Here is a 27,847-nt window from a genome sequence, read left to right on the forward strand (position 1 = left end):
TAGATAAAGGAGAACCAGTGGATGTAGTATATTTGGATTTTCAAAAGGTATTCGATAAGGTGCCACACAAGGTAAGGGCTCATGGGGTTGGGGGTAATATATTATCATAGATTGTTAGGATTGGTTATCGGACAGAAAACAGAGAGTAGGAATAAACGTGTCATTTTCAGGTTGGCACATTGTAATTAGAGGGGTGCTGCAAGGATTCGGTGCTGGGGCCTCAGCTATTTACAATCTATATTGATGATTTAGATGAACGGACCGAGTGTAATGTATCCAAGTTTACTGACGATACAAAGCTAGGTGGGAAAGTAAGCTGTGAGGAGGACACAAAAAAGAGTCTGCAAAGGGATATAGACAGGTTAAGTGAGTGGGCAAGAATCATAGAATCATAGAAAGGCTACAACACGGAAGGAGGCCACTTCGCCCATCGAGTCTTTGCCAGTTCCATGCAACAGCAATCCAGTTAGTTCCATTCCCCCGCCCTTTCCCTGTAGCCCTGCAAATATTTTCCTTTCATGTACTTATCCAGTTCACTTTTGAAGGCCATGATTGAATCTGCCTCCACCACCCCCTCAGGCAGTGCATTCCAGATCCTAACCATTCGCTGTGTGAAAAAGTTTTTCCTCATGTCACCTTTGGTTCTTTTGTCAATCACCTTAAATCTATGTCCTTTGTTTCTTGACCCTTCCGCCAGTGGGAATAGTTTCTCTCTATCTACTCTGTCTAGACCCTTCATGATTTTGAATACCTCTATCAAATCTCCTCCCAACCAGTTCTGTTCCAAGAAGAACAACCCCATCTTCTCCAGTCTATCCACGTAACTAAAGTCCCTCATCCCTGGAATCATTCTAGTAAATCTCTTCTGCACCCTCTATAAGGCCTTCACACCTTATACTGGATACAAACTCCAGCTGTGGCCGAACCAGTGTTTTATAAAGGTTAATCATGACTTCCTTGCTTTTGCACTCAATGCCTCTATTTATAAAGCCCAGGATCCCGTACGCTTTTTAAACTGCTTTCTCAACCTGCCCTGCCACCTTCAACGATTTGTGTACATATACCCCAGATCTCTCTGTTCCTGTACCCCTTTTAGAATTGTGCCCTTTAGTTTATATTTCCTTTCCTCATTCTTCCTACCGAAATACCGAAGGTGGCAGAGAGAGTATAATGTGGAGAAATGAGAGGTTATTCACTTTGGTAGGAAGAATAGAAAAACAGAATATTTTTTAAATGTTGAGAAACTATTAAATATTGGTGTTCAGAGGGATTTGAGTGTCCTTGTACACGAAACACAGATAGTCAACATGCAGGTACAGAAAGCAATTAGGAAGGCAAATGGTATGTTGGCCTTTATTACAAGGGGGTTGGAGTTCAAGAGTAAAGAAGTCTTGCTGCAATTGTACAGGGCTCTGGTGAGAGTGCACCTAGAGTACTGAGTACAGTTTTGGTCTCCTTACCTAAGGAAGGATATACTTGCCTTAGAGGCGGTGCAACAAAGGTTCATTAGATTGATTCCTGGGATGAGAGGGTTGTCTTATGAGGAGAGATTGAGTAGAATGGGCCTATATTCTCTGGAGTTTAGAAGAATGAGAAGTGATCTCATTGAAACATATAAGATTCTGAGGGGGCTTGAAAGGGTAGATACTGAGAGACTGTTTCCTCTGGCTGGAGAGTCTAGAACTGGGGGTAATAGTCTCAGGATAAGGGGCTAGTCATTTAGGACTGAGATGAGGGGAAATTTCTTCATTCAGAGGGTTGTGAATCTTTGGAATTCTCCACCCCAGAGGGCTGTGGATGCTGAGTCATTGAGTATATTCAAGACTGAGAGCGATAGATTTTTGGACTCTAAGGGAATCAAAGGATATGGGAATTGGGCAGGAAAGTGGAGTTGAGGTCGAAGATCAGCCATGATCTTATTGAATGGCGAAGCAGGCTCGAGGGGCCATAAGGCCTACTCCTGCTCCTATTTCTTATGTTCTTATGTATTCAAGAAGGAGATAGATATGTTTCTTAATGCTAAAGGGATCAAGGGATATGGGGAAAAAGTGGGAACAGAGTACTGAGTTAGATGATCAACCATGATCATTTTGAATGGCGGAGAAGGGCCGAATGGCCTACTCTTGCTCCTATTTTCTATGTTTCGATGTTTCTATGTTTATACTTTTCCCTAACAGAAATTCCATTTTGTTTAATGAGGAGCTTAAAATGTGGCGTGATGAGCTGCTTTGCCAGTCCATGTGAGTACGTATGAAGTTTTATTGTAATACTCTGGTGTGGAGGTTGGAAAAATCGTCTGGAGCTGTGAGGGCTCTATGGTACTTTTTTAAAGTCATTGGTGCCAGCTATAAACAAAAATGTGACAAAAGTTTCAGCAAATGACATGAAAAAGAAATAAACTCTTGTAAGTGTCAGAGAGAAACATCTTATTGTTTCTATACTTGCAAAGTAATATGGTCGTAAAACTGCTTGTGAAGCTCTTCTGTAAATTGAGTCACCAGGTCTTTAAGATTATGAAAGGGTTTGATAGAGTAGATGAAGAGAAGATGTTTCCACTTGTGGGGGAGACCAGAACTAGGGGCCATAAATATAAGACGGCCACTAATAAATCCAATAGGGAATTCAGGAGAAACTTCTTTACCCAGCGAGTGGTGAGAATGTGGAACTCGCTACCACAAGGAGTAGTTGAGGCGACTAACTTAGATACATTTAAGGGGAAGTTAGATAAACATATGAGGGAGAAAAGAATAGAAGGATATGCTGATAGGGTTAGATGACATAGGGAGGGAAGAGTCTCGTGTGGAGCATAAACACCGGCATAGACCCGTTGGGCCGAATGGCCTGTTTCTGTGCTGTACGTTCTATGTAATTCTATGTAATCAGAAGCATAATACAACCAATGAAAACTAGAGAATACTTTCCTGTGCACCTTTAACTGAAAAGACTGATTTTGATTATGGGTTCGACAAAATATTTTTGTCAAATCTTCTGAGGGTAATTACATTGCAGAAGTAATATCTACTTTGTAATGAGTTCTGTGGAAGACAAATGTAGGTGGACAACAATTGTCTAAGAATGGAGCAAATTAGGAAGCAACGGTGTATTGGGTAAAACTGATAGTGTGGCATGGGCCTAACCCAGTACAGCTTAGCATTTTGCCATGTTTGATGTCTTTGTATGTTTACTATGTAGAAGCACTTGTTAACTTTCTGCTAGATAATCATGGAGCAAGAATGATATGGTAAGATATTAATAATTAGCAGTCAGTTAACCTGTTTGTCCTCCTGAAAGCCTTACAGGGAAAGAAAGGGAGGACTGATGAAAATAGTTGGCCTGAGATGTTGGGCAGTGCAAAAAGCCTCAAGTTTCTTCAACTTTTATCTAAAAAGTCTTTAATTCATTCAAAGGTTTAAATTTACTGTTATTTTGCATGTTCCCTCCTTAACTCCCTCCCTTCTCCGTAATGTGTGTCTTGCGAGTTTGGACAAGTATCACACCAGATATCCAATGACGGCAACATTGCCGTCTCTGAGTTAGAAAGTTCGAACCCCGCTCCAGACAGTCCCAATGAGCAGAGACCAGAGAGCTCTGGCTCTGAATTCCATGATGTGGAGATGCCGGTGATGGACTGGGGTGGACAAATGTAAGGAATCTTACAACACCAGGTTATTGTCCAACAGTTTTATTTGAAAATCACAAGCTTTCGGAAGCTTGTGATTTTCAAATAAAACTGTTGGACTATAACCTGGTGTTGTAAGATTCCTTACATCTGAATTCCAGGTTGATATTCAGCAGGATACTCATGTTTGGTGAGTGAAAGTCCTCCCCCATCACCCCCCCTCTCCCCATTATGTGGGTTGTGGGAGCCCATAAAACCCTTTTGCCGTATAGGACTAACCACCCTATTGGCTGGTATAAAAAGGTAGTCTGTGAATCTTTCCATTACTTCACACTCCAAGTTATCATTCTCCAAGAAAAGATTGTGACAATCCAAAAATAACAACAACCAGATATCCAATATAAAGAAAGCTTCATACTGATGGTGCTCACATCAGCTTGTGATGGGGAGTGGGGTGGCGGGGGAGGAGTGGATTGGTGCTTGGGATGAGACCATCGGAACACCATACTGCCAGGGTGGTATGCACCTTCAGTTTCGACCTGTTCTTTTCCCTTCTGTTTTGGCACTTTTTTAATCTTCCCCTTCTGCCTGCCTATCCCCCACTCCTATTCACACACTCGCTATGTCTTTTATTTTTCTCATAATGCCTCCCGTCATCTCATGTTAGTATCATTTCCACCATTTAGCCATCCTGTTTTCCACTTAAGCACTTTACAGATCATTCTATATATATATATGTTTCCCCTTTCTTCTTATTCTGTTATTTTTTTAAATGCTGTTGAGCTGTAATATTTTCTAGTTCTGATGAAGGGACCACATCTGAAACATTAACTAGTCTGTTTGCTTCACACACACTGCCTGACATTCTGAGATTTTCTGTTTCTGTTTCAGGTTTTAGCATTTATTTCATAGTACAATAAATTTCTTGTACCTAATCTCCTAGGGTTCCATTTGAACTGTAAACATTGTCAGTAAAGTCTGCTGCTTTATTCCTTTCTAGCCATTGGCAGTTTATATAGGCTATTTCTTTGGTGGTGTTTGATAAAGAATATTTTGTTGACCGTTCTTTATGTTCGAAGTAAGAAATATGTCACAGCTATGTCTGTGGTGATTGAATGGACAATGCTCCTCACAGTCCGTATGGTCTTGTCTTCACAGTGGGGTCAGTATGTTTGCGATGCTCACCGGCACATTACCGTTTACCGTGGAACCATTTAACATTAAGCAGCTGCATCAGAAGATGGTAAACGGAGACATTAGTTCCATCCCATCAGAAATCTCCTCAGGTATCAGACATATTGAACACCTAACAGAAATAATGACACATGGTACTTGGATGTTATAGCGGAGGTGCATAAATGGTGGATTATGGTTTCTAACATGGTTTGACCTACTTTCGTGGAGTGTGAGTTCCATTTTTTTCTCTTTTGTGCCATCTCCCTCGTGTGTGCTCCTGATTCTCATTGAGCATCATCTCTGAAGGCCTTAGGACATTTTGTTAATAAGAAAATTTCATAGTGAAATATTTTGCTGTGATAGTTTTCTTTATCAGAGCGGGTGGTGGAGGCAGATTCAATCATGGCCTTCAAAAGGGAACTGGATAAGTATTTGAAAGGAAAAAATTTGCAGGGCTACAGTGATAGGGCGGGGGAGTGAGACTAGCTGGATTGCTCTTGCATAGAGCTGGCATGGACTTGATGGGCCGAATGGCCTCCTTCCATGTTGTAACCTTTCTATGATTCTATGATTCTATCTCACTGATTGATCAGTACCGTGGGGGCTGAGTGCTCTGTGAGCTGTTTGCTCCATCTGTTTAAGCTGAGCCTGAGTAGTACAGAATTCTTGGCCATCCCCTCAAGGTCCACTATAAAGAAAGAGCGTAAATTGTATAAAGAGCATCCATAAATAATGTTCCAATCAGGTCGGAATGCAGTCAGTGTTGAAAGAAGCCACACTGCTACATTTTATCCCATCTGCTCGCTTCCATATGAGGTGCTCCCAGTTCCAGGTTCGCTCCACGATTGCATGAACTCGAATCAACAGACCGAGTTGGCGGAAATCACTGGGGGTGAATTTCCGTGAGGGTTTTCTTCACCTCATCCCTCGTAACTTCAGCGGAAGAGCTACAGAAACCCCGGAATAGTGTTGTAAACACAGGAAATTCACCCCCTGGAATGGTACAGCATAGAAACAGGCCACTTGGCCCATGAAGTTCATGCTGGGGCTTTTCTCCACATGAGCCACCTAGTCTAATCCAACTCTCCTGCTCACTCCCTGTACCTTTTAATATGAACAGGTAGGCAATTTAACATCTTATCTGAAAGAGGCCTCCTCCAACAATATAACACTGTAGTGTCAGCCGAGACTATGTGCTCAACCCCATCATGAAGCTCGAGCCCACAGCCTTCCCAGTCAGAAGCAAGAGTGCTACTACTGAGCCAAGCTGACATTTAAATATTATTTTGCCACAGATTTAAACAGTTCTAGAGAGGATGCATAGCACAATTTACTGGTTCCAAACAGCTTCAGTTATGCTCTGGGGAGGAGCAAGTGGGCTTCAGGGCTTTTGCTTTCTTGTTTTTGAGCTAATGTTACAAGCAGGGTAATTTTACCAACAAAACTACAAATAAACAGGATTTCTTTTCCAACGTGGGCCTGGAGTATAAATGCAGCCTGGCGGCAAGTGGAATTCTAATCGTTTTTTGGTGGAGACGCCTCTATCAGTGACTTAGCTGAGACCTGGCTAAACTCATCACACTTTACCCCACATATGTGATGCGTAATGTCCACTTAAATAGCTTGTGAATCACCCGGTTAATGTAACTCACACAGCTGTGCTTTTCTCTCAGGAGCTGTACACTTCATGCTTTCCTTGCTTGAGCCCGATCCAAGCAAACGGCCCACTGTGAGAGAAGCAATGGAAGAGAAATGGTTAAATGAAGGGTTTGTTCGAAGACCGTTGCATTCAGTTGTTTACAAGAACAGGTATTTTATTAAAAGTGAACTGTGGAATTTTTTTTCTGACTGTTACATGAAACACTGCAATCATTTTTGTGAAAGAAATGTGTTAAAAATAAATTTGGAAGAAGTCATTTTGCTGCAAATCGGATTTTGTTCCCAAATTCCACGGATTATTGCACTAAGCATGGAATGTGCATTGAGATACAGTGGGGCATCGAACGCTAGTTAACTGAACCAACTGCCGAACTGAACTTCCCAAACTCCTGGCGAGCCTTTTCATACACTTTAATGCAAGTTCTATGTGTTATTTAGTTTCGTACCAGTTTCTATATTGAAGGAAAGCAGCATGATAAATATGATCAATTGTAGGAACCTTTAACTTATCCAAACATGGGGTGTTTCTTGACCTGTTTAAAGACATTGGGGGAGAATCTTCAACTTCCCCATAAAATGGGTGCGAAAAGGGGCGGGGCTATGCGCTGCGTCCGCCCGAAGCCGATGACATGAGACATACTCCGTTTTGAGATGCGTGCCCCAATTCCATAGGAAGGTGAGCAGTCAGCACGAACTGTGCTTATGATTAGCAGCTCGCCCATTGGGACTGCATGAAATTTGGCCGGGCTCCTGCAATTTAAAGGGGAGGCATCTTTGGATAATGATGCCTTCTGTACCTGTTGCTGTTATTAAAATAATTATTGCCAGTGTCCCCCAGATGGTAGCATGGAGGTCATGATGGAGAACATAACCAGGAGGGAGGAGGTACTCTTCCTCAGGGACGGGCACAGAGTGGCACACTAATTAGCCTGGAAATAGTGGCAGAGGTTGCTGAGCACATGAATGCCAGAAGCATCACATCAAGGACGTGGCAGCAATGCCAGAAGAAATTCAATGACTTGAGCTGAGCTGCTGCGGTAAGACTTCCAGTCACAGCTTTCTTATAATCTGCACAGCCCTGCACCACTCTATTTGTAGCCCCAGCATTAACAAGCCTTCCCTCCCCCACTTTCCTTTTCTCTTGAGACTTAATTCTCTCCCTTACACACTTTGCATGACAACCTGGTGGTGCATAGAGCTGCCATTCATCTGCTACTGCTTTCCATTGCCAGTAAGTGCTAACTCTTACCTATCTCCCCTCTTTCTAGGTCCTTCACAAGTCCCAGGACCAGCTGCACCAGAAGTGGCAAAGATCAGCCATCTAGAAGATGTACCGTCACTCTCTCTAACCTTTGCAAGCACCAGCTCAGAAATTGATAGCCCGCATACTGCAGGACATGAGCGATTTGCACTAACTGATTCATCGAGCACAAATGAGCAGGAGCAAGGGCAGGGGAAAGGATAGCAGATGACATAGCTCTCTGGAGGGCAAACATGCAACCTGGCTCTGTTAAAGAGAGCACAGACGAGAACTTCCAAGTCCCAGCCTATAAAAGACGACGACGACGACAACAACAACTTGCATTTATATAGTGCCTTTAATGGAGTAAAACGTTCCAAGGCGTTTCACAGGAGCATTATCAAAGAAAGTTTGACACCGAGCCACATCAGGAATTAAGACAGGTGACCAAAAGCTTGGTCAAGGAGGTAGGTTTTAAGGAGCGACTTAAAGGACAAGAGAGAGGTAGAGAAGCGGAAAAGTTTAGGGAGGGAATTCCAGGGTTTAGAGCCAAGGCAGCTGAAGGCACAGCCGCCAATGGTGGAGCAATTAAAATCGGGGATGCGCAAGAGGCCAGATTTTGAGGAGCGCAGAAATCTCAGAGTGTTGTAGGGCGGGAGGAGGTTACAGAGATAGGGAGGGGCGAAGCCATGGAGGGATTTGAAAATGAGGATGGGAGCCAATGCAGTTCAGTGAGCACAGGGGTGATGGGTGAACGGGACTTGGTGCGAGTTAGGATAAGGGCAGCAGAATTTTGAATGAGCTAAAATTTATTGAGGGTGGAAGATGGGAGGCCGGCCAGGAGAGCATTGGAATAGTCAAGTCTAGAGGTAACAAAGGCATGGATGAGGGTTTCAGCAGCAGATGAACTGAGGCTGGGGCAGAGACGGGCGATGTTATGGATGTGGAAGTAGGTGGTCTTGGTGAGAGAGTGGCTATGTGGTCGGAAGCTCATCTATTGAGGGCACAGATGAGAATTTCCAAGTCGCAGCCTATAAAAGATGACTGATAGATGTGCACCAGCAATTGCTCGGTGCTTCCACACCATGTTGGACAGTGTGCAAGAGTCCATTTCCAATTTGTGTGGGGTCATCGTGCTTTAGGGAAGGAAACCTGCCGTCCTTACCCGCTCTGGGCTATATGTGACTCCAGACCCACAGCAATGTGGTTGATTCTTAATTGCCCTCGGAAATGGCCTAGCAACCAACTCAGTTATACAATCTCGCTACAAAAAGTCATAATGAGAATAAAACCGGATGGACCACCCGGCATTGGACCACTAGGCACCGGAAACGACGAAGGCAAACCAAGCCCAATCGACCCTGCAAAGTCATCCTCACTAACTTCTGGGGAGTTGTGCCAAAATTGGGAGAGCTCTCCCAAAGGCTAGTCGAGCAACAGCCTGACATAGCCATACTCACAGAATCATACCTGTCAGCCAACATCGCAGACTCTTCCATCACCATCCCTGGGTATATCCTGTCCCACTGGCAGGGCAGACCCACCAGAAGTGGCGGTACAGTAATATACAGTCAGGAGTGAGCAGTCCGGGGAGGCCTCAACATTGACTCCGGACCCCATGAAATCTCATGGCATCAGGTCAAACATGAGCAAGGAAACCTCCTGCTGATTACCACCTACCGCCCTCCCTCAGCTGATGAATCAGTCCTCCTCCATGTTGAGCACCACTTGGAGGAAGCACTGAGGGTAGCAAGGGCACAGAATGTACTCTGGGTGGGGGACTTCAATGTCCAACACCACGAGTGGCTCGGTAGCACAACTACTGACCGAGCTGGCCGAGTCCTGAAGGACATAGCTGCCAGACCAAGCCTGAGGCAGGTGGTGAGCGAACCGACACGAGGGAAAAACCTACTTGACTTCATCCTCACCAATCTACCTGTCACAGATGCATCTGTCCATGACAGCATTGGTAGGAGTGACCACCACACAGTCCTTGTGAAGACAAAGTCCCATCTTTGCACCGAGGACACCATCCAACGTGTTGTGTGGCACCACCATCGTGCTAAATAGGATAGATTCAGAACAGATCTAGCAGCTCAAAACTGGGCATTCATGAGGCGCCGTGGGCCATCAGCAGCAGAATTGTATTCCAGCACAATCTGTAACCTCATGGCCTGGCATATTCCTCACTCCACCATTACCAACAAGCCAGGCGATCAACCCTGGTTCAAAGAGGAGTGTAGAAGAGCATGCCAGGAGCAGCACCAGGCGTACCTAAAAATGAGGTGCCAACCTGGTGAAGCTACAACTCAGGACTACATGAATGCTGAACAGCGGAAGCAACATGCTATAGACAGAGCTAAGCGATTCCACAACCAACGGATCAGATCAAAGCTCTGCAGTCCTGCCACATCCAGTAGTGAATGGTGGTGGACAATTAAACAACTAATGGGAGGAGGAGGCTCTGTAAACATCCACATCCTCAATGATGGCGGAGTCCAGCACGTGAGTGCAAAGGACAAGGCTGAAGCATTTGCAACCATTTTCAGCCAGCAGTGCTGAGTGGATAATCCATCTCGGCCTCCTCCCAATATTCCCATCATCACAGAAGCCAGTCTTCAGCCAATTCGATTCACTCCACGTGATATCAAGAAACGGCTGAGTGCACTGGATACAGCAAAGGCTATGGGCCCCGACAACATCCCGGCTGTAGTGCTGAAGACTTGTGCTCCAGAACTAGCCGCGCCTCTAGCCAAGCTGTTCCAGTACAGCTACAACACTGGCATCTACCCAACAATGTGGAAAATTGCCCAGGTATGTCCTGTCCACAAAAAACAGGACAAATCCAATCCGGCCAATTGCTGCCCCATCAGTCTACTCTCAATCATCAGCAAAGTGATGGAAGATGTTGTCGACAGTGTTATCAAGCGGCACTTACTCATCAATAACCTGCTCACCGATGCTCAGTTTGGGTTCCGCCAGGACCACTTGGCTCCAGACCTCATTACAGCCTTGGTCCAAACATGGACAAAAGAGCTGAATTCCAGAGGTGAGGTGAAAGTGACTGCCCTTGACATCAAGGCAGAATTTGACCGAGTGTGGCACCAAAGAGCCCTAGTAAAATTGAAGTCAATGGGAATCAGGGGGAAAACTCTCCAGTGGCTGGAGTCATACCTAGCACAAAGGAAGATGGTAGTGGTTGTTGGAGGCCAATCATCTCAGCCCCAGGATATTGTTGCAGGAGTTCCTCAGGGCAGTGTCCTAGGCCCAACCATCTTCAGCTGCTTCGTCAATGACCTTCCCTCCATCATAAGGCCAGAAATGGGGATGTTCGCTGATGATTGCACAGTGTTCAGTTCCATTTGCAACCCCTCAAATTATGAAGCAGTCCGTGCCCGCATGCAGCAAGACCTGGACAACATCCAGGCTTGGGCTGATAAGTGGCAAGTAACATTCGCGCCAGACAAGTGCCAGGCAATGACCATCTCCAACAAGAGAGAGTCTAACCACCTCCACTTGACATTCAACAGCATTACCATCGCTGAATCCTCCACCATCAACATCCTGGGGGGTCACCATTGACCAGAAACTTAACTGGACCAGCCATATAAATACTGTGGCTACAAGAGCAGGTCAGAGGCTGGGTATTCTGCAGTGAGTGACTCACCTTCTGACTCCCCAAAGCCTTTCCACCATCTACAAGGCACAAGTCAGCAGTGTGATGGAATAGTCTCCACTTGCCTGGATGAGTGCAGCTCCAACAACACTCAAGAAGCTTGACACCATCCAGGACAAAGCAGCCCGCTTGATTGGCACCCTAAACATTCACTCCCTTCACCACCGGCACACAGTGGCTGCAGTGTGTACCATCCACAGGATGCACTGCAGCAACTCGCCAAGGCTTCTTCGACAGTACCTCCCAAAGTCACGACCTCTACCACCTAGAAGGACAAGGGCAACAGGCACATGGGAACAACACCACCTGCACGTTCCCCTCCAAGTCACACACCATCCCGACTTGGAAATATATCGCCGTTCCTTCATCGTCACTGGGTCAAAATCCTGGAACTCCCTTCCTAACAGCACTGTGGGAGAACCTTCACCACACGGACTGCAGCGGTTCAAGAAGGCGGCTCACCACCACCTTCTCAAGGGCAATTAGGGATGGGCAATAAATGCTGGCCTCGCCAGCGACGCCCACATCCCATTAACGAATAAAAAAAATGGCACCAATGTAATGCAATCAACCATGAAGCATATTATCTGCTCTGTGCACACTGCAGCGGGGCCCTTGGTAATAGGGCAATGGTGACTGCTTTGGTCGTTCTTATGGAAGCTCAGATTGCTGCCATTCAGTTTCCGGGTTCCACCATTTCCACATGAAATCATGGATAGGGTCTTCAGTGCTGTCGCAGCCCTCCTGTGGTCTGCTATCCCATCGATCAGTGCAAACACTCAGGCGCAGCCCTATGCAAATGGAAGTGGAAGTGGCACATGCTGTCCTCTCTCGGGATGACAGCACACTTGCTCCCCTGCCAACGCTTCAACCAACCTAGCAGCCTAAAGCAATTAACCAGAGACTTACCTTAAAGGAGGTGTAGATCCCTTTAAATGCACTTCTGCAGCTTGTTTCCCAACTGTTCCTGTATTGCTGGGTGGGCTTTAGAATTAGCGAATAAGTTGTTCGAACAGATCAGTTTCATAATAGAGCTCTGAAACAGGCAAAGGACCCTAATATAAATATTTCAGGCAGGCACCCAGGACGACCAAGGGCGTCCGAACCAAAATGAAGGTTGACGCACTTCTGGAACATATCAAACGGTGTGATTGCCACGCGATATTGGTATGTTTCACACCTATTTTACACTCGAAAAACGGGCAAAAAAGGTTCAATTTCTCCTCCAGGTTACCTTCACTTTTCTTAAAGGGAAAACAGCCCACAACCAAAGACAAATAAGTAACACCTCAATACACCAAGTCTACCGCTGCCAATCAGCCATCCATCTCAGAACCTCCTGCCACCTTAGAAGAAATAAGGAGCCAAGGCTGAAAGGGCACACAATAATAGGCAGCAAGGGGAGGCACAGTGGTTTTAAACAATAGGAAGGTTGTCAAATTTGCATTGAGTGAGATCTTTTAGTCACTGATAGAATATGTGCAGAATGATTTAGGGAAGCTAAAAGTGTGCAGAAAGGAGTGGCAGAATGATTTACAAGTGGGAGCTTTAGTTGCTTGGAATAGAGTCACATGCTTGCATGCAAATGCGTTGCAATTTTTGTCAATGGGGTACTCTTTTGGCAGTGTACTTGGATCTTAGTCAACTGAAGGTCTCCCTTATGAGCTGTGCCTACAGATGTCGGGCAGCTGACACAATTCAGTTATTGCTTCATTTGGGAAGTGCAGCCCTTTCAAGCATTGCTGTGGGATCATGGTGAAGTAGCACCTCCTGGATCTGCAAACAGGGTGACAGAATACGAATAGCTAGTTGCTGGAGGCCACCAATGTTGCCTATTCAGCCTAAAATTTCTGTGGTGGTTCTCCTGATCCACTCTTCTTCTTCCTCAAAGCAAGGAAACAGGAGAAGGGCTAAGGGAAACCCAAGGCCCAGTCTACAAAAATAAACTTTTAAAAAACTGTAAGTAAAACTTCAAGAATACTTTTACTTTAAACAAAATCTTAAATATCTTAAGATATTTTAAAAACAAGGAAACTCAAAAAAAACCTCTTAAAATACCTTTTAAAATCTTTAAATCCTTGTGCCTTTGGCCCATCACAAGCAGACCCCAATACTTCTTTCCCTAAGACGTTGTTCTTTGACCTCTGAACTTATATTGGCCCAACAAAGCACCTGTTATAAGTATCCAACTTCTGTATCGTAGTCCTTTCTAAGGAATTAAAATTTTAAATGCATTTTTTCTAATCGTGAATACAGCAGTTTAATCATAGGCAAATAGATCAAAACTGTTAAAAAGCAAAGGAAGTACTTTCAGGATTTCATTTTATTCAGCCTGCAGTAGTGCAAATATGTATATGGTTTTCTGTTCCTTATAATGCTGCCTTTGATATATAAAAGCAAAATTTAATGAGCCGGAAATTGCTCGTAAGGTAACGATGAGTCTGACAGCGCTCACCGTTATTAATAGGCAAATTGAAGAGCAAGTTCCAGCAACCGCACATGCGCAGTCAAACGCGGAAATCCGGAACTTGCTCTGCCTGATTCACTGGTGATGTGAAAGCTTCGCGTTAAAGGGACCTCGCCAGCTGCAATCAATGGACCAGTGCCAACTTGATCTCCTGTCCAGCTGGAAACTGACTAATCTCGCCACGAAAAAGGTACGCTGAGTTTTTTAGGTCTAACCTAACTTTTAACAGCGTGGTTAAGTATTAATAACTGCCAAACAAACTCTGGCATTGAAAATTAACTTTTAAACATGTGGAGTCTCATTACTCCTGATTTTAAAAAATACAATTTTTTTAATTAAAAAATGTTTAAAAATTCTTTTTTTACTTTTTCTTTCTGTCTCTTTTATCTTAGTCTTTAAATCTTACCCTCTCTTTATTTTGCTTTCTCTATCTCATTTATTTTTACATTTACTAATCTTATCGGCCACTTCCTGGATTTTAATTTGTCAATTAAGTTTCACTTCCTGGTTCTCGCAGGGTGGCTTGCTTCAAGCCGATTGGTTGAGGGGACATAGAGGTCCTTTCCCTGCTCCCACAGCCCTGGAAAGAACGCTCCTGTTTTTTGAACTCGGATTTCAAGGAAGTTGCCCCCAAAAAGAACACAGTGACATAGCGGGTGAATTTAAATCTCATGAGCGGCGAGCACTGTTGCTTTCATGTTCGGAGCAATTTATAGGCCCATGAAATTGTGTTAATAACCTGTGTAATAACTTCTTTATTTTGTAGACTTCGTCCTGATGAGCTGAACTCAGTGGTTTTAAACTTTATGACTGAAAAAACGGGCTTTGGGCTTACAGAGATTATTAACACATTGATCAATAACAAGCCATCCTCCAGCATGGCAACTTACTATTTGTTACTGAAAAAACTGGCTCGTTACCAAAAAGGAACAAAAAACAAGAAGGTACAAAATATTGGTTCATCTATAAAATATTTTAGGGTTCTTTTGATCTGTTGGACCTTTAAAGTATTTGTTTTTTCCAATCTGGTTGTAATTTATTAAACATATTGCTTCATGCTTTGCTTTATTGCATAGAAAATTGAGTCAAGTGAGTGGAATTTATCATCTAGGACTCTGTGGATTGATCAAGCAGAAAACAACACCCCTAACAAAAGGCCAACTCAACAGGTACATTGATATTAGCCACCTTTTAAATTTACTGGGGTTTTTGTGCTTATTATGGTAGAGGAAAGCCAGTGCTGGCGAATGAATGCTGTCCCACTCGGTGTTAGCACCAAACACATACAGCCCAATTTTAACTCTGGGCCTGTTTTGGGATGGGTGAGTAGTGGAGTGAGCTAGAAACTCAGCCGCTGCTCCAGAAACGAGGCTTGGGAAGTCGATGGGAGGTGGCGGAAAATTGGACGACCCGAAGGCCGCCTGCCGAGACCAGGTAGGTGGCAGGATCAGGAAGCGGGGCAGGGAGCACCTCCTGGCACAACAAGGAAAGTTTTAAAATGGTTAAAAAAAACACTTTTTTGGGTCTCTTCTGGCCCCAATCTTTTTGCCGCTGGGTGGGCCTGGCAGACACTCACTGCAGCTTCCCAATCAGGCTGCCGAGTTAAAGCTGCAGTCACGTCCCAATGACGTCATTGGTGCCCAACATGCATATGATAAAAGTACCCCCCCCGCAGCTTTGGGCGGGTGTCCTTGTCACCTGCTCAGTTCAGCAGGTTAAAATTGGGAGCTATCATCTCCTGGCATTTCCAGGATGGGTAAGTAATCTCAGCGATTTTAACTGCCCACCTGCCTGGCGGAACCAGGCAGTAAAGTTTAAAATCGCCCCCTGAAGTAAAATTCTCTGAATCTTCCTTAATCTTGACCTCTGAAAAGCACCCCTACTGATGCAGCACAGATCTTCCAATTCCCAAGACAACTGTCCTTGTGTCCTTTCAGAATAAGCCAGCCAACTAAAGTTGAATTATGAGCTGTTTTGTGCTGTGGATGGATGTCAACTAAGAATTACGAAGATGGTGCTTGAGCTCAATTTGGATCCTTTACAGTCAAGACTCTCTAATGTTATTGTCTATAAAGTCAATGATATGTCACATGCTATGAAAGTTGGCACTACTATTTGTTGACTCATTGAGATAACTATAATCTTTAGGCTATGATATCCAGTAAGACCTGAGTAAATGGCTAAAAGGTAAATTTATCAATTAAGATACCCAAAGAATATAATAACGATAACCCTAACAGGCCTAATAATGTGGATGTATACTTATCCTTTCTGTCTACTTTTTCTGCTTCTTGTCTGAGACTCCTTAAACTGAAACTGCACATCCTTTAGCTTATGCTGTTTTTCTGGGGTTTTCACTGCTCTTCCTCAGAAGTTACGGCAGACAAGTAAGAGAACCCCCATGGAAATTCTCCCCATCCTCCAGGTATAATCAATAACTTCACTATAAATGAGAGCAAAGTCCTAGACGTGTTAAATAGGCCCAAAATAAATAAATCCCCAGGGAAAGATGGTATTTACCCCAGAGTGCCGAGAGAGACTAGGGAGGAGGTTTGTGAGGCACTGACAATCATTCTGAGTTAATGGACATTGAGGAAGCAGCTGTCGATTGGAAACAGGCTAATATGGTGCCCATATTCAAAAAAGGTGACAAACAGAAACATACAACTTCAGACCCATCAATCTGGCTTCCATTCCATGTAAAATAATGGAATCAATAATTACCAATAAACTTCAGCATTATTTGTACAACAATAACCTAGTTAACAGTAGCCAGCATGGATTCAGAAGGGTAAGATCCTGCCTGACCAACCTCATTGACTTCTTTGAGGTGTTGACAACCCAAGTGGACTGCGGTAAGCTCTATGACTTGGTGTACTCAACTATCAAAAGGCTTTTGATAAAGTTCCACATGAAAGGCTATTAATTAAACTCAAAGCTGTAGTGATTCAGACTAAATCCGGGAATGAATTAGAAAATGGTTGAAGGTGAAGAAACAGAGTGACTGTTCTAGGTGTTTTGATGGAGTAGGGCGAAGTACAGAGTGGAGTACCTCAGAGCTCAGTATTGAGACCAATAATGATCCTAATTTACATAAATTACATGAAATTCAAATACTCGATGCAAAGTGGTCAAATTTGCAGATAATCCCAAACTAGGAGGGGTGGTGGAATTGGAGGAGGCAGAACAGAAATAACATAATTTGAGTTGGACAAAATATTCAAGTGGACAGAACAATGGCAAAGGCAGAAAAGGGTAAATTGCTACACATAGGAAAGAAAAATAGATGACTCATATACTCCATGAATGGTATACATAGCTAAAGATGAAACTGAAAGAGACCTAGGAATCTTAGCAGACTCAACACTAAATATGTCCAACCAACTCAGTGCAGCAATCATCAAAGCTAATGGGATGTTGAACCACATAGCCAAAACAGTAGACTATGTCAGTGGAGGTAATGACCAAACTGTACTGTGCTCTGGTCGGACCACATCTTGAATATTGCATCCAGTTCTGGTCGCCAAGAAACAAGAAAGACATTCGAGCGCTGGAGGCAGTGCAGAGAAGAGCTACAAGGTTGATCCCCAAGTTACAGAGATCCGACTTATGAGGAAAGACTGGAGAAATTTTGGCTTTTTAGCCTAGAAAGGAGGTGGCTGAGATATGAGGGTCAATTTTCAAGTGGGCGGGTGGGCGGGGCAATTGCGCTGCCTGCCCGTTGTCATCAGTCTAAATCCCGTGGTCGGGCCTCATTTACATTTAGTTGGCGGACTGTCCACGTGTTTCCAACGGTGACTGGTGTCCACCCAATTGGAGGGTGAGACTTCTGGCGGGCCCTTCTGCCGATTTAAGGAATGGAGGCACCTCTTAAAGTGAGGTGTCATTGAACTCTGTGTAAATCTGTGCTGCTACTGGACGGTTCCTGTAGAACAACATGCCACAGACAAGAGCACCTCAATTTTCAGACACAGCGAGGGGTGCTTACGGAACAGGTGAAGGCACCCAGGCAGTACCAAAGAGCATAGTCATGGTCTTAGTCGAACTAATGCTTTTGAACTTTTAGTTATTTAAAAGTTCTTTCCAGTAAGAATCCGCAGATTGTTTCATACAAATGTCATATGAATTTTTAAACATTCATAGAGAGAAAATGCAATAGCAAAGCAAAGCAAACAGGCAGAAGCAAGAACTCCAGACCAAAATCTCCCATCCGAATTACATGTCAGTAATCAAACTGCTGAACAGGCACATCAGGAGAATCGGAGGAATTCAGAGGCAAGGGAACAGCAGTACATGTACACCCCTACAATGAAAGAGGTTATTAAAGAAGAAGAGATTGCAATTTCTCTAGAAAATCAGGACAACTGCTTCCCAGAAGGTACACCTGCAATTTTTTTTACAATGAGCATTGGTTTGTTACCAAAGGGAATAGAAATATTAATAACGTTAGAGTTTGAGGTGTTCTACTTAACCAAAGACAGTAGAGTTGAGTATTGCACACTGGCACAGTATAACTAAATATTCATAGTATCATACTAGGTACAGCACAGGTGGAGGCCATTCGGCCCATTGTGCCTGTGCTGGCTCTTCGAAAGAGCTATCCAATTAGTCCCACTCCCCCGCTTTTTCCCTATAACCCTGTAAATTCTTTCCCTTCAAGTATTTATCTAATTCCCTTTTGAAAGTTACTATTGAATCTGCTTCCACCACCCTTTCAGGCAGTGCATTCCAGATCATTACAACTCGCTGCGAAGGAAATGTTTCCTCATGTCGCCTCTGGCTCTTTTGCCTATCACCTTAAACCTGTGTCCTCTGGTTACTGACCCTTCTGCCACTGAAGGTCCTGAGCTCAAGAAAAGCACAATATTGCCTGGAGTTAGCAATTTGTTTCAAGGGTAGGCAACCCACCTCAATTCATAATATTACCTAAAAAAAACTAGTCAGGTTATGGTTTTCAGGCTACCAGCTCATGTCTGTGGAAAGACAATGTATGCAAGTTTGCCACTGTGTGGTGAAATGGAACTGTGTTGTCTGTGATTGTGACAACCATTTAAGGGGGTTGACATGCCAGATGGAAATTCCAAAAGATTTTTTCAGGCCAGACTCAGTAAACGTCTCCTGAGCTGAGGCTTGCTAGCCATATCCCTATCCCTTCGGGTGATAGAAAAGATGTTGTATAATTAGAAGCCTGTTGAGAAAGAACCAGAGATTTTTCAAAGGACAGGTCAACTGTTGAAAGTCTGGTTTGATTGATAGCTCTCTGGTCAAAGGCTTCTTGGCGTATATTCTGAAGGCTGTTGACCATTTCTTCAGTTCAGTTTCAGATTGTGCCGAAGGCTAAATAGAGCTCTGTGCAGAAAGTAGATATACCGCTTCTCCTACATACAAACATCATATCGGGAAGTCTTGTAGTTTATTAGACAATGTAAGAAATATTCTGGAAAAGAGGCATTCAAATTCTTGGGCAGTGATCTAATATTTTGTTGTTTTTATAAATCTTAGTGCTACCACTTTCTTACTGTTTTCTTCTGCTTCTGCATATTTTTAATTGTTGTAATACATTTTCATAACTAAATATTACACACTGGCTCAGTATAACTAAATATTGCATGCTGGCACAGTATAACTAAATATTGCATGCTGGCACAGTATAACTAAATATTGCACGCTGGCACAGTATAACTAAATATTGCACGCTGGCACAGTATAACTAAATATTGCACGCTGGCACAGTATAACTAAATATTGCACGCTGGCACAATATAACTAAATATTGCACGCTGGCACAGTATAACTAAATATTGCATGCTGGCACAGTATAACTAAATATTGCATACTGGCTCAGTATAACTAAATATTGCACGCTGACACAGTATAACTAAATATTGCACACTGGCACAATATAACTAAATATTGCACACTGGCACAGTATAACTAAATATTGCACACTGGCACAGTATAACTAAATATTGCACACTTGAACATTATAACTAAATATTGCATACTGGCACAGTATAACTAAATATTGCACGCTGACACAGTATAACTAAATATTGCACACTTGAACATTATAAGTAAATATTGTATACTGGCATGGTATAACTAAATATTGCATACTGGCACAGTATAACTAAATATTGCATACTGGCATTGTATAACTAAATATTGCATACTGGCATTGTATAACTAAATATTGCATACTGGCACAGTATAACCAAATATTGCACACTGGCACAGTATAACCAAATATTGCACACTGGCAGAAACGGAAGGTTGGGCCCAATTAAATGGACAAAGGCAATTCTAGAAAGTTTTAACTGGATGTTCATTGCTGCAATTAAGTGCAGGTTGTTTGCAACAACCAATGTTACATAGTAAAGAGTTCATTGCTGCAGAATAATGCACACTGGAACTGTTAGGGGCAAAGGGTTAACATTGTTTAAGTTAGGACACTTCACTAGATTGAGAAACAGCTCGATGCTGTAATTGGAAAATAGTAGGTTGGTACTCTTTGAAGGATGCGACCATTGGATTGAGGGTTTTCTTCAGTCAAACCTATCTTGCGATCTTGTTTCTGTCCTCCATCAATCTCCTGTCAGGAGAGGCATTAGATACACAGGTACACAGGTATTGACTGTCTGCATTATTTCAATTAATTACTGATGATGCAAGTTAGGAGTATATAATTAGTGGGAGCATATCTTCAGAGTGGATATTTTCTTAGGTATGAATTATCTCTCAGTGTGTTTAAAATTAGTGCAATGAGTCTTGCTAAGTGAGACTGATCTAATGAACTGGATAATTACATTTCCACAAGGATGTCACAATTAACAGCCAGTAACTATACTGAATTTTATAGTATGTAGTTACAGTGTAGAACTGTTTGCATTATGTGATACACAGAACTTGTATTGACATGAAGTAATGGTGCAGACAGACATATTAAATATGACATCATAAATGTATGGGTTAGAAATTGGCCCCATCTCATAGAACCAGCAAGCAATGGACGCCAATCGGGCATCGGGAACCAGCTTGCGGGTACCAAGTGCATCAATTTGGGACTGTTGCGATGCCCACAGTGACCCTCGGGTAGGTCTTGGTGGGGGGAGGGGAGGCAATCACAAGAAGAGGTGAGCTTGGGCCAACAGCGGACTGCAGTTCTTCTGTGGAGTCAGGAGGGGCACTCTTGTTCATTCTGACTCCACAAAATACAAACATTTTCAATGTTTTTGAGCCTTTTCCCATCAGCCTTCAGCAACCCCATTAAGGACCACTTGTAAGGCCACTTGAGACCCGGCAAAAAATGGGCAGAGCTTGTGTGGCACAAGTTCTGCCCATTTGTACTCCGATTTTGCAATCAGGGTCTTACAACTGGTGCATAAACAATCAGCCCAACGTCTGTTTCAGGCAGGCGCCCTGGGAAACTACCAGTCGCACAATCCAATATGGCAGCCGGCGAACTTTGGGTGCAGATCGGGCGTGGGAGATCCCGGCCCGATTTTGGTAAGTTTTTCTCTTGTTTTGTGCCTGATTGATGGACAAATGAGGCAAAAGTAGAAAATAGGGCTGTCAAGTGAAAAAATGTAATGATGGTTAATGTGAACCAATATTCAACAGAAAGCAATTGAAAGAAAAAAAGGTAAAGGTAAACTAAAGCATTATGGAGCAAAGCAGTAAAAGTGAAGGACATGTGACTGGGAAGTTTATTTTAAAAAAACTAACGGTTCATTGGATAGAAAACAGTTACTTGTGTCTACTGTCAAACTGAGTTCCAGTATCACAGAAGTACTCCTCACAATAAATAGCTCAGTTTATGAGGTCTAATAGTAATAATATTAACAGTAATAAAACAAACTTGAATGAGATGGATGCAGTAATTGTATCAGTTAAATATCCGATTAAAACCAAGATGAACTGAGATTTAAAAATGTTTAATCAATAGATTAATCATGATTACTTTTTTAATCGTATCACAAACCAAATTGTATTCAAACAAATTTTAGTTAATTGTTTTTAGTACTTTTAAAGGCTGTTACTAAGGATCTAAAGAATTTACTTTATTAAATTATGATTAGTTATTTTGCTTCTGTAAGACAATATTAACTTCACTTTATAGCGCCTGCAATTATCAATCAGTCAGGGCATAGAACAAGAAACATTCTCTGATCCTAAGGATAATCTATTCCTGATCCATTCCCAGAAATAGTTCAGTCATTATTTTAGATCTTGAATTAAACTGCTAAATTCTGTATGTACGACAAACCATGTTATTGAGATGAAATTTAAAAGCTCCAAATTGACTTAGTTAATTACTGACAAAGTATAAACATAATTTTGTATCATTTGCAGTTTCTAAATTTGCAAATAGGGAACTGGTGCACCTGGGACCTCCCAAGTCTTCATCCAGAGGGATATCTGACCAGGCTAGTTCAGAATTTCAAGGTAAATCAGAGGTCACCCATGGGACTGTTGGTGCTAAAAAACAAGACTATCAAGAACAAAAACAAGATGCTCGTATGCATCCAATGAGTCAACGAGGGACTGAATGGAATCTCAAATCAACAACAGGCAGTCCTGGTAAAGGAACACCTAGATCTTTGCTGGAGAGCAAAGGACACTGCAAAAACCCAACAGCCCATCATGAGACCAAGTTTAAAGATCTTCTCCAAGCTATGGAAGACCAATCAGCTACAGCAAATTGGAGGTATCAGGAGAAAGACGGACGCAATTTTGTGGTAATTGACACACCTCAGCTTTCCCCATTGCCAAAACTCAAGCAAAGTATTTTCAAAGACAACCTCAGTAAGAAAATCACGTGGGTTGGAACACCTCGCCATGGAACGAATGGGTCATCGCCTTTTTTGGTCAATGGTGCGAGACATCCACTTTTTCCACCTTCTCGCCAGCAAACTCTGATAGTCAAGAGCTTGCGTCAGTCCAAGGAGAAAACGCAAACTTCTCTCACCAGCAACATATTCAGAAAGAATTGCATTCAGCTTAAGGCAGCTCAGAAACCAACAGATTTAAATCTACCAGTTTTGTCACCAGCATTTCAGTCAAAGTCAGACAAAAAAGGTGAAATATTAAGGCTAGACTTTGTTTAAGTAATGTGACACATAAGGATCAATGGGTAGATATGTGGGGGAAGATTTCCATTGTTGGCTCTTTGCCGTGAAATCATAAATGTACATAAGTTTACTATTTCACTATAAATATCAAATAGGGCAATTCTTCCCCAGTTTCTTGAAGAAGATCCACAAAAAAAGTGACCTGACTAATGAATCACTAAACATAATACAGAGAAATACAAAAATGTTACAACATGCAAATAGGTCATTCGGCCCAAAAAGTCCATCTCAGCGTTTACACTCCACTTGAGCAAATAGTCCTAATCACCTTTACTTGCACTGTTCTCCTTCCCTTCATCCACCTACACAATCTAATCTGGATGTTTTTTTTATTCATTCTTTGGATGTATGCATCTCTGGCAAGGCCAGCATTTATTGGCCATCCTTTCTTGCCCTTGAGAAGGTGGCAGTGGGCCTCCTTCTTGAACTGCTGCAGTTCATGTGGTGAAGGTGCTTCCACAATGCTGTTAGGTAGGGAGTTCCAAGATTTTGATCCAGTGACAGTGAAGAAATGGTGATATATTTTCAAGTCAGGATGGTGTTCCCATGCACGTGCTGCCATTGTCAGCATAGTTTCTGCCACAAACATTAACCCTGGAAATGAATTCCACAGCCTAACAATTATCTATGGAAAGAAGTTTCTCATACTCTTTGCTATAAATCATTTACATTTGATCCTGCATCTATGGCCCCTCATTCTAGACTCCTCAACTACTGGAACACAGTCTGCTTCTATCTACCCTGTCCCAACCATTCATAATTTAAACAGTTAATATTGCCCTTGAATCTGTGTAGTTCTGATGAAAAAAGACCCAGTTTTTCAAATCTTTCTTCATATTTGTATTTCTTCATACCAGGCAGTATCCTGTGAATCTGTATTGCATCCTCGCTAAAGCTTCTATATCCTTCCTAGAATATAGAGCCCAATACTGTTTACAGTCCATTACTGAGGTCTTATTAAGGTTTTACATAGGCTTATCATTATCTCCTGGCTTTAATATTCTCTACCATTTGTGATAAATGCTAGAATGCCATTAGTTGTTTTTTATTAACTTGAGATGCTGCCTTTAATGTTCTTTGAACCAATCCCCTCAAACCCTCTTCCCTACAACAGCATCACATCTATTTCCATTCAGAGTATAGTTACTGCTGTTACTTTTTTACCAAAATGTATCACCTCACACTTACTGAATTTAAATTCCATCTGCCACCATTTAGCCAATTTCTCCATCTTAGAAATATCCATTTGCAGCTTCCTTTAGTCTTCTAAAGAATTAACTATACCTTTCATTTTGATATCTACAAATTTCAACACCACTCCCTCTAGGCCTATATCCAAATCATTAGTATACACAGAAGACAGAATCCCCATAAATTAATTGGACAAGAGTTAGATGTAGCTTTTAATGATTGTTGGCGATAATAGTTGGGGAACAAATAACATATTTATATGACAGTCCTCTGTTGTTTAAGAAGGGTGGCAGGGAAAAGCCTGGGAACTACAGACCGGTGAGCCTGACATCTGTAGTGGGTAAGTTGTTAGAGGGAATTCTGAAAGACAGGATCTACAGGCATTTGGAGAGGCAGAGACTGATTAGGAACAGTCAGCATGGTTTTGTGAGAGGAAAATCATGTCTCACAAATTTGATTGAGTTTTTTGAAGGGGTAACCAAGAAGATAGATGAGGGCTGTGCAGTAGACGTGGTCTACATGGACTTTAGCAAAGCCATTGACAAGGTACCGCATGGTAGGTTGTTACATAAGGTTAAATCTCACGGGATCCAAGGTGAGGTAGCCAATTGGATACAAAATTGGCTTGACGACAGAAGACAGAGGGTGGTTGTAGAGGGTTGTTTTTCAAACTGGAGGCCTGTGACCAGCGGTGTGCCTCAGGGATCGGTGCTGGGTCCGCTGTTATTTGTTATTTATATTAATGATTTGGATGAGAATTTAGGAGGCACGGTTAGTAAGTTTGCAGATGACACCAAGATTGGTGGCATTGTGGACAGTGAAGAAGGTTATCTAGGATTGCAACAGGATCTTGATAAATTGGGCCAGTGGGCCGATGAATGGCAGATGGAGTTTAATTTAGATAAATGTGAGGTGATGCATTTTGGTAGATCGAATCGGGCCAGGACCTACTCCGTTAATGGTAGGGCGTTGGGGAGAGTTATAGAACAAAGAGATCTCGGAGTACAGGCTCATAGCTCCTTGAAAGTGGAGTCACAGGTGGATAGGGTGGTGAAGAAGGCATTCAGCATGCTTGGTTTCATTGGTCAGAACATTGAATACAGGAGTTGGGATGTCTTGTTGAAGTTGTACAAGACATTAGTAAGGCCACACTTGGAATACTGTGTACAGTTCTGGTCACCCTATTATAGAAAGGATATTATTAAACTAGAAAGAGTGCAGAAAAGATTTACTAGGATGCTACCGGGACTTGATGGTTTGACTTATAGGGAGAGGTTGGATAGACTGAGACTTTTTCCCCTGGAGAGTAGGAGGTTTAGGGGTGATCTTATAGAAGTCTATAAAATAATGAGGGGCATAGATAAGGTCGATAGTCAAAATCTTTTCCCAAAGGTAGGGGAGTCTATAACGAGGGGGCATAGATTTAAGGTGAGAGGGGAGAGATACAAAAGAGTCCAGAGGGGAAATTTTTTCACTCAAAGGATGGTGAGTGTCTGGAACGAGCTGCCAGAGGCAGTAGTAGAGGCGGGTACAACTTTGTCTTTTAAAAAGCATTTGGACAGTTACATGGGTAAGATGGGTATAGAGGGATATGGGCCAAGTGCAGGCAACTGGGACTAGCTTAGTGGTATAAACTGGGCAACATGGACATGTTGGGCCGAAGGGCCTGTTTCCATGTTGTAAAACTTCTATGATTCTATGATTCTATGTGTTTTAAAATAACAGACTAAGGACTGTCATCCAAATGTTTAAGTGTTTGTCCACTCTTGTCACCAACAATAACTTATAGCCTCTACTGCTCTTTTGCTGTTTTACATTGGGTTCAGTCAGTTGCCCCAGAAACTTTATCAGTACTTAGCACTGTGAAGAAAAATGATTTGAGATCCGATTCTGGCCTCTTGAGCATCACCAATTTTCATCGCTTCACCATTGACCTAGGTAGCCTTCAGCCTTCAGCCTTCAGCTGCCTAGGTCCTAAGCTCTGGAATTCCCTCCCTAAACCTCTCCACCTCTCTACCTCTCCCTCCTTCTTTAAGATGCTCTTTAAAACCTACCTCTTTGACCAAGCTTTTGGTCACCGGTCCTAATATCTCCCTATGTGGCTCAGTGCCAAATTTTGTTTGATAACACTCCTGTGAAGTGCCTTGGGATGATTTACTACGTTAAAGGCACTACATAAATACAAGTTGTTGTTGTTGAGATATTTATAAAAAGACAGCTGCAGGGCAAACATTAGCTTACTACATACAAAATAATCCACAGATATAAAGCACTATTTCTCCCCCCTTCCCCAGCTGTGTTCAAAACATTCACTAGTGACAGTCCTGCAGGTACCATTGGCCTTCCAGTACATCACCCAAATGGGCATTCTTCATATGCAAGCCTGGTCAGTGAATATTTGAGGGCTTTTCAATCATAGGGGCCATCACAACTGAATTCAGTACAGACAGGGGCCTTCTTGGTCTGTGTCGCTCAGTACCACCCCACAGGGTGTATTTACCCACCGAGCCATGCAGGAAGCTGTAGTAGTAATCAGGCTGAAAAGTGTTCTGGGAGTACATTTCGAATGTTGAGTACTCAGATAGTTTACAAAATACATTTAACTAAATGGCAGTGGTACCATTACTAGAACAAGAGCTTGCATAAAGTGACGGAGATTACCAAAGATTACTAAAATGTTTGCACGTGAAAGGCTCACAACAACCACACAAAAAGAATCACCTTGTTGACAAGGTCATTCTGTTGAACTTTTAGATTACCTTTTCACTGTGACATGACAGTTATAATACTTAAGCACTTTTTATAGTCTTGAATATTTATTGTAGTCTATATTCTACTTTGATTTAATCACTCAATGAGAGTGCCAAGGCAGTTTGGGCCTATTTCAGGCCTTTTACAAGTAAAATCAATATCATTTTTTTAATAAATCTAACTGTATATATTTTAGCTAAAAGAACAATTTGTAATCTGTAAACAGTGTTAAAGTACTTTACACCTGCGAGTGGAATTTTCCATGTTCTTAATGTAGTTCCTTTCCAGTTTGCTCAGAATTGAGGATATGATTCCATGTTAGATTCCATCTTTTCTTTAATGACAAACTGAATAATGGAATATTTGGTACAAATCTGCACATTTCCTGTTCCTGTGGCATGATTCAGAATTTTGTAATTTAAAATGGCCGGTCTCCTGTGGTGTTACTCACAGGTTAAAAAAAAGCTATTTAAGAAAGTATACTTGCTACATTATGTGCATTGTAGTAGATATATATACATACAGTATTTATGTATTTACTGCTATTCTATTGCTTACATGCCTCTACTATATATCTTTATTCATTTTATAATAAATATAGAAAGAAAATGCTGAGCCTTCCTGTCCCAATTTATGTTCCATTTTCTGATCCTAGTAATACATTTTTGAAGGTAATGCAATAATCATGGGCGATTTTAACTTTCATATAGATTGGACAAATCAAATTGGCAAAAGTAACCCTGAGGATGAGTTCATAGAGTGTATTCGGTACTGTTTCTTAGAACAATACGTTGTGGAACTAACCAGGGAACAGACCATTTTACATCTGGTAATGGGTAATGAGACAGAATTAATTAATGACCTCAAAGTAAAGGATCCCTTAGGAAAGAGTGATCATAAAATGATAGAATTTCACATCCAGTTTGAGAGTGAGGAT

General features: G+C 42.3%; 1 protein-coding gene across 1 annotated transcript in view; it reads left to right on the forward strand.

Annotated features, from left to right (window-relative positions):
• Positions 1-27,519, forward strand: part of LOC137321983 (hormonally up-regulated neu tumor-associated kinase homolog A) — a 53,742-nt gene extending 26,223 nt beyond the window's left edge. The window contains exons 5-10 of the mRNA XM_067984941.1: positions 4,778-4,905; positions 6,469-6,604; positions 14,604-14,781; positions 14,914-15,006; positions 17,981-18,215; positions 22,190-27,519. Of these exons, the coding sequence (XP_067841042.1) occupies positions 4,778-4,905; positions 6,469-6,604; positions 14,604-14,781; positions 14,914-15,006; positions 17,981-18,215; positions 22,190-22,944 (1,525 nt within the window). The 3' untranslated portion in view covers positions 22,945-27,519. The remainder of the gene's footprint in view (positions 1-4,777; positions 4,906-6,468; positions 6,605-14,603; positions 14,782-14,913; positions 15,007-17,980; positions 18,216-22,189) is intronic.
• The last annotated feature ends 328 nt before the right edge of the window (positions 27,520-27,847 follow it).

This window comes from Heptranchias perlo, chromosome 5, assembly GCF_035084215.1.
Source record: "Heptranchias perlo isolate sHepPer1 chromosome 5, sHepPer1.hap1, whole genome shotgun sequence".
Taxonomy (NCBI): domain Eukaryota; kingdom Metazoa; phylum Chordata; class Chondrichthyes; order Hexanchiformes; family Hexanchidae; genus Heptranchias; species Heptranchias perlo.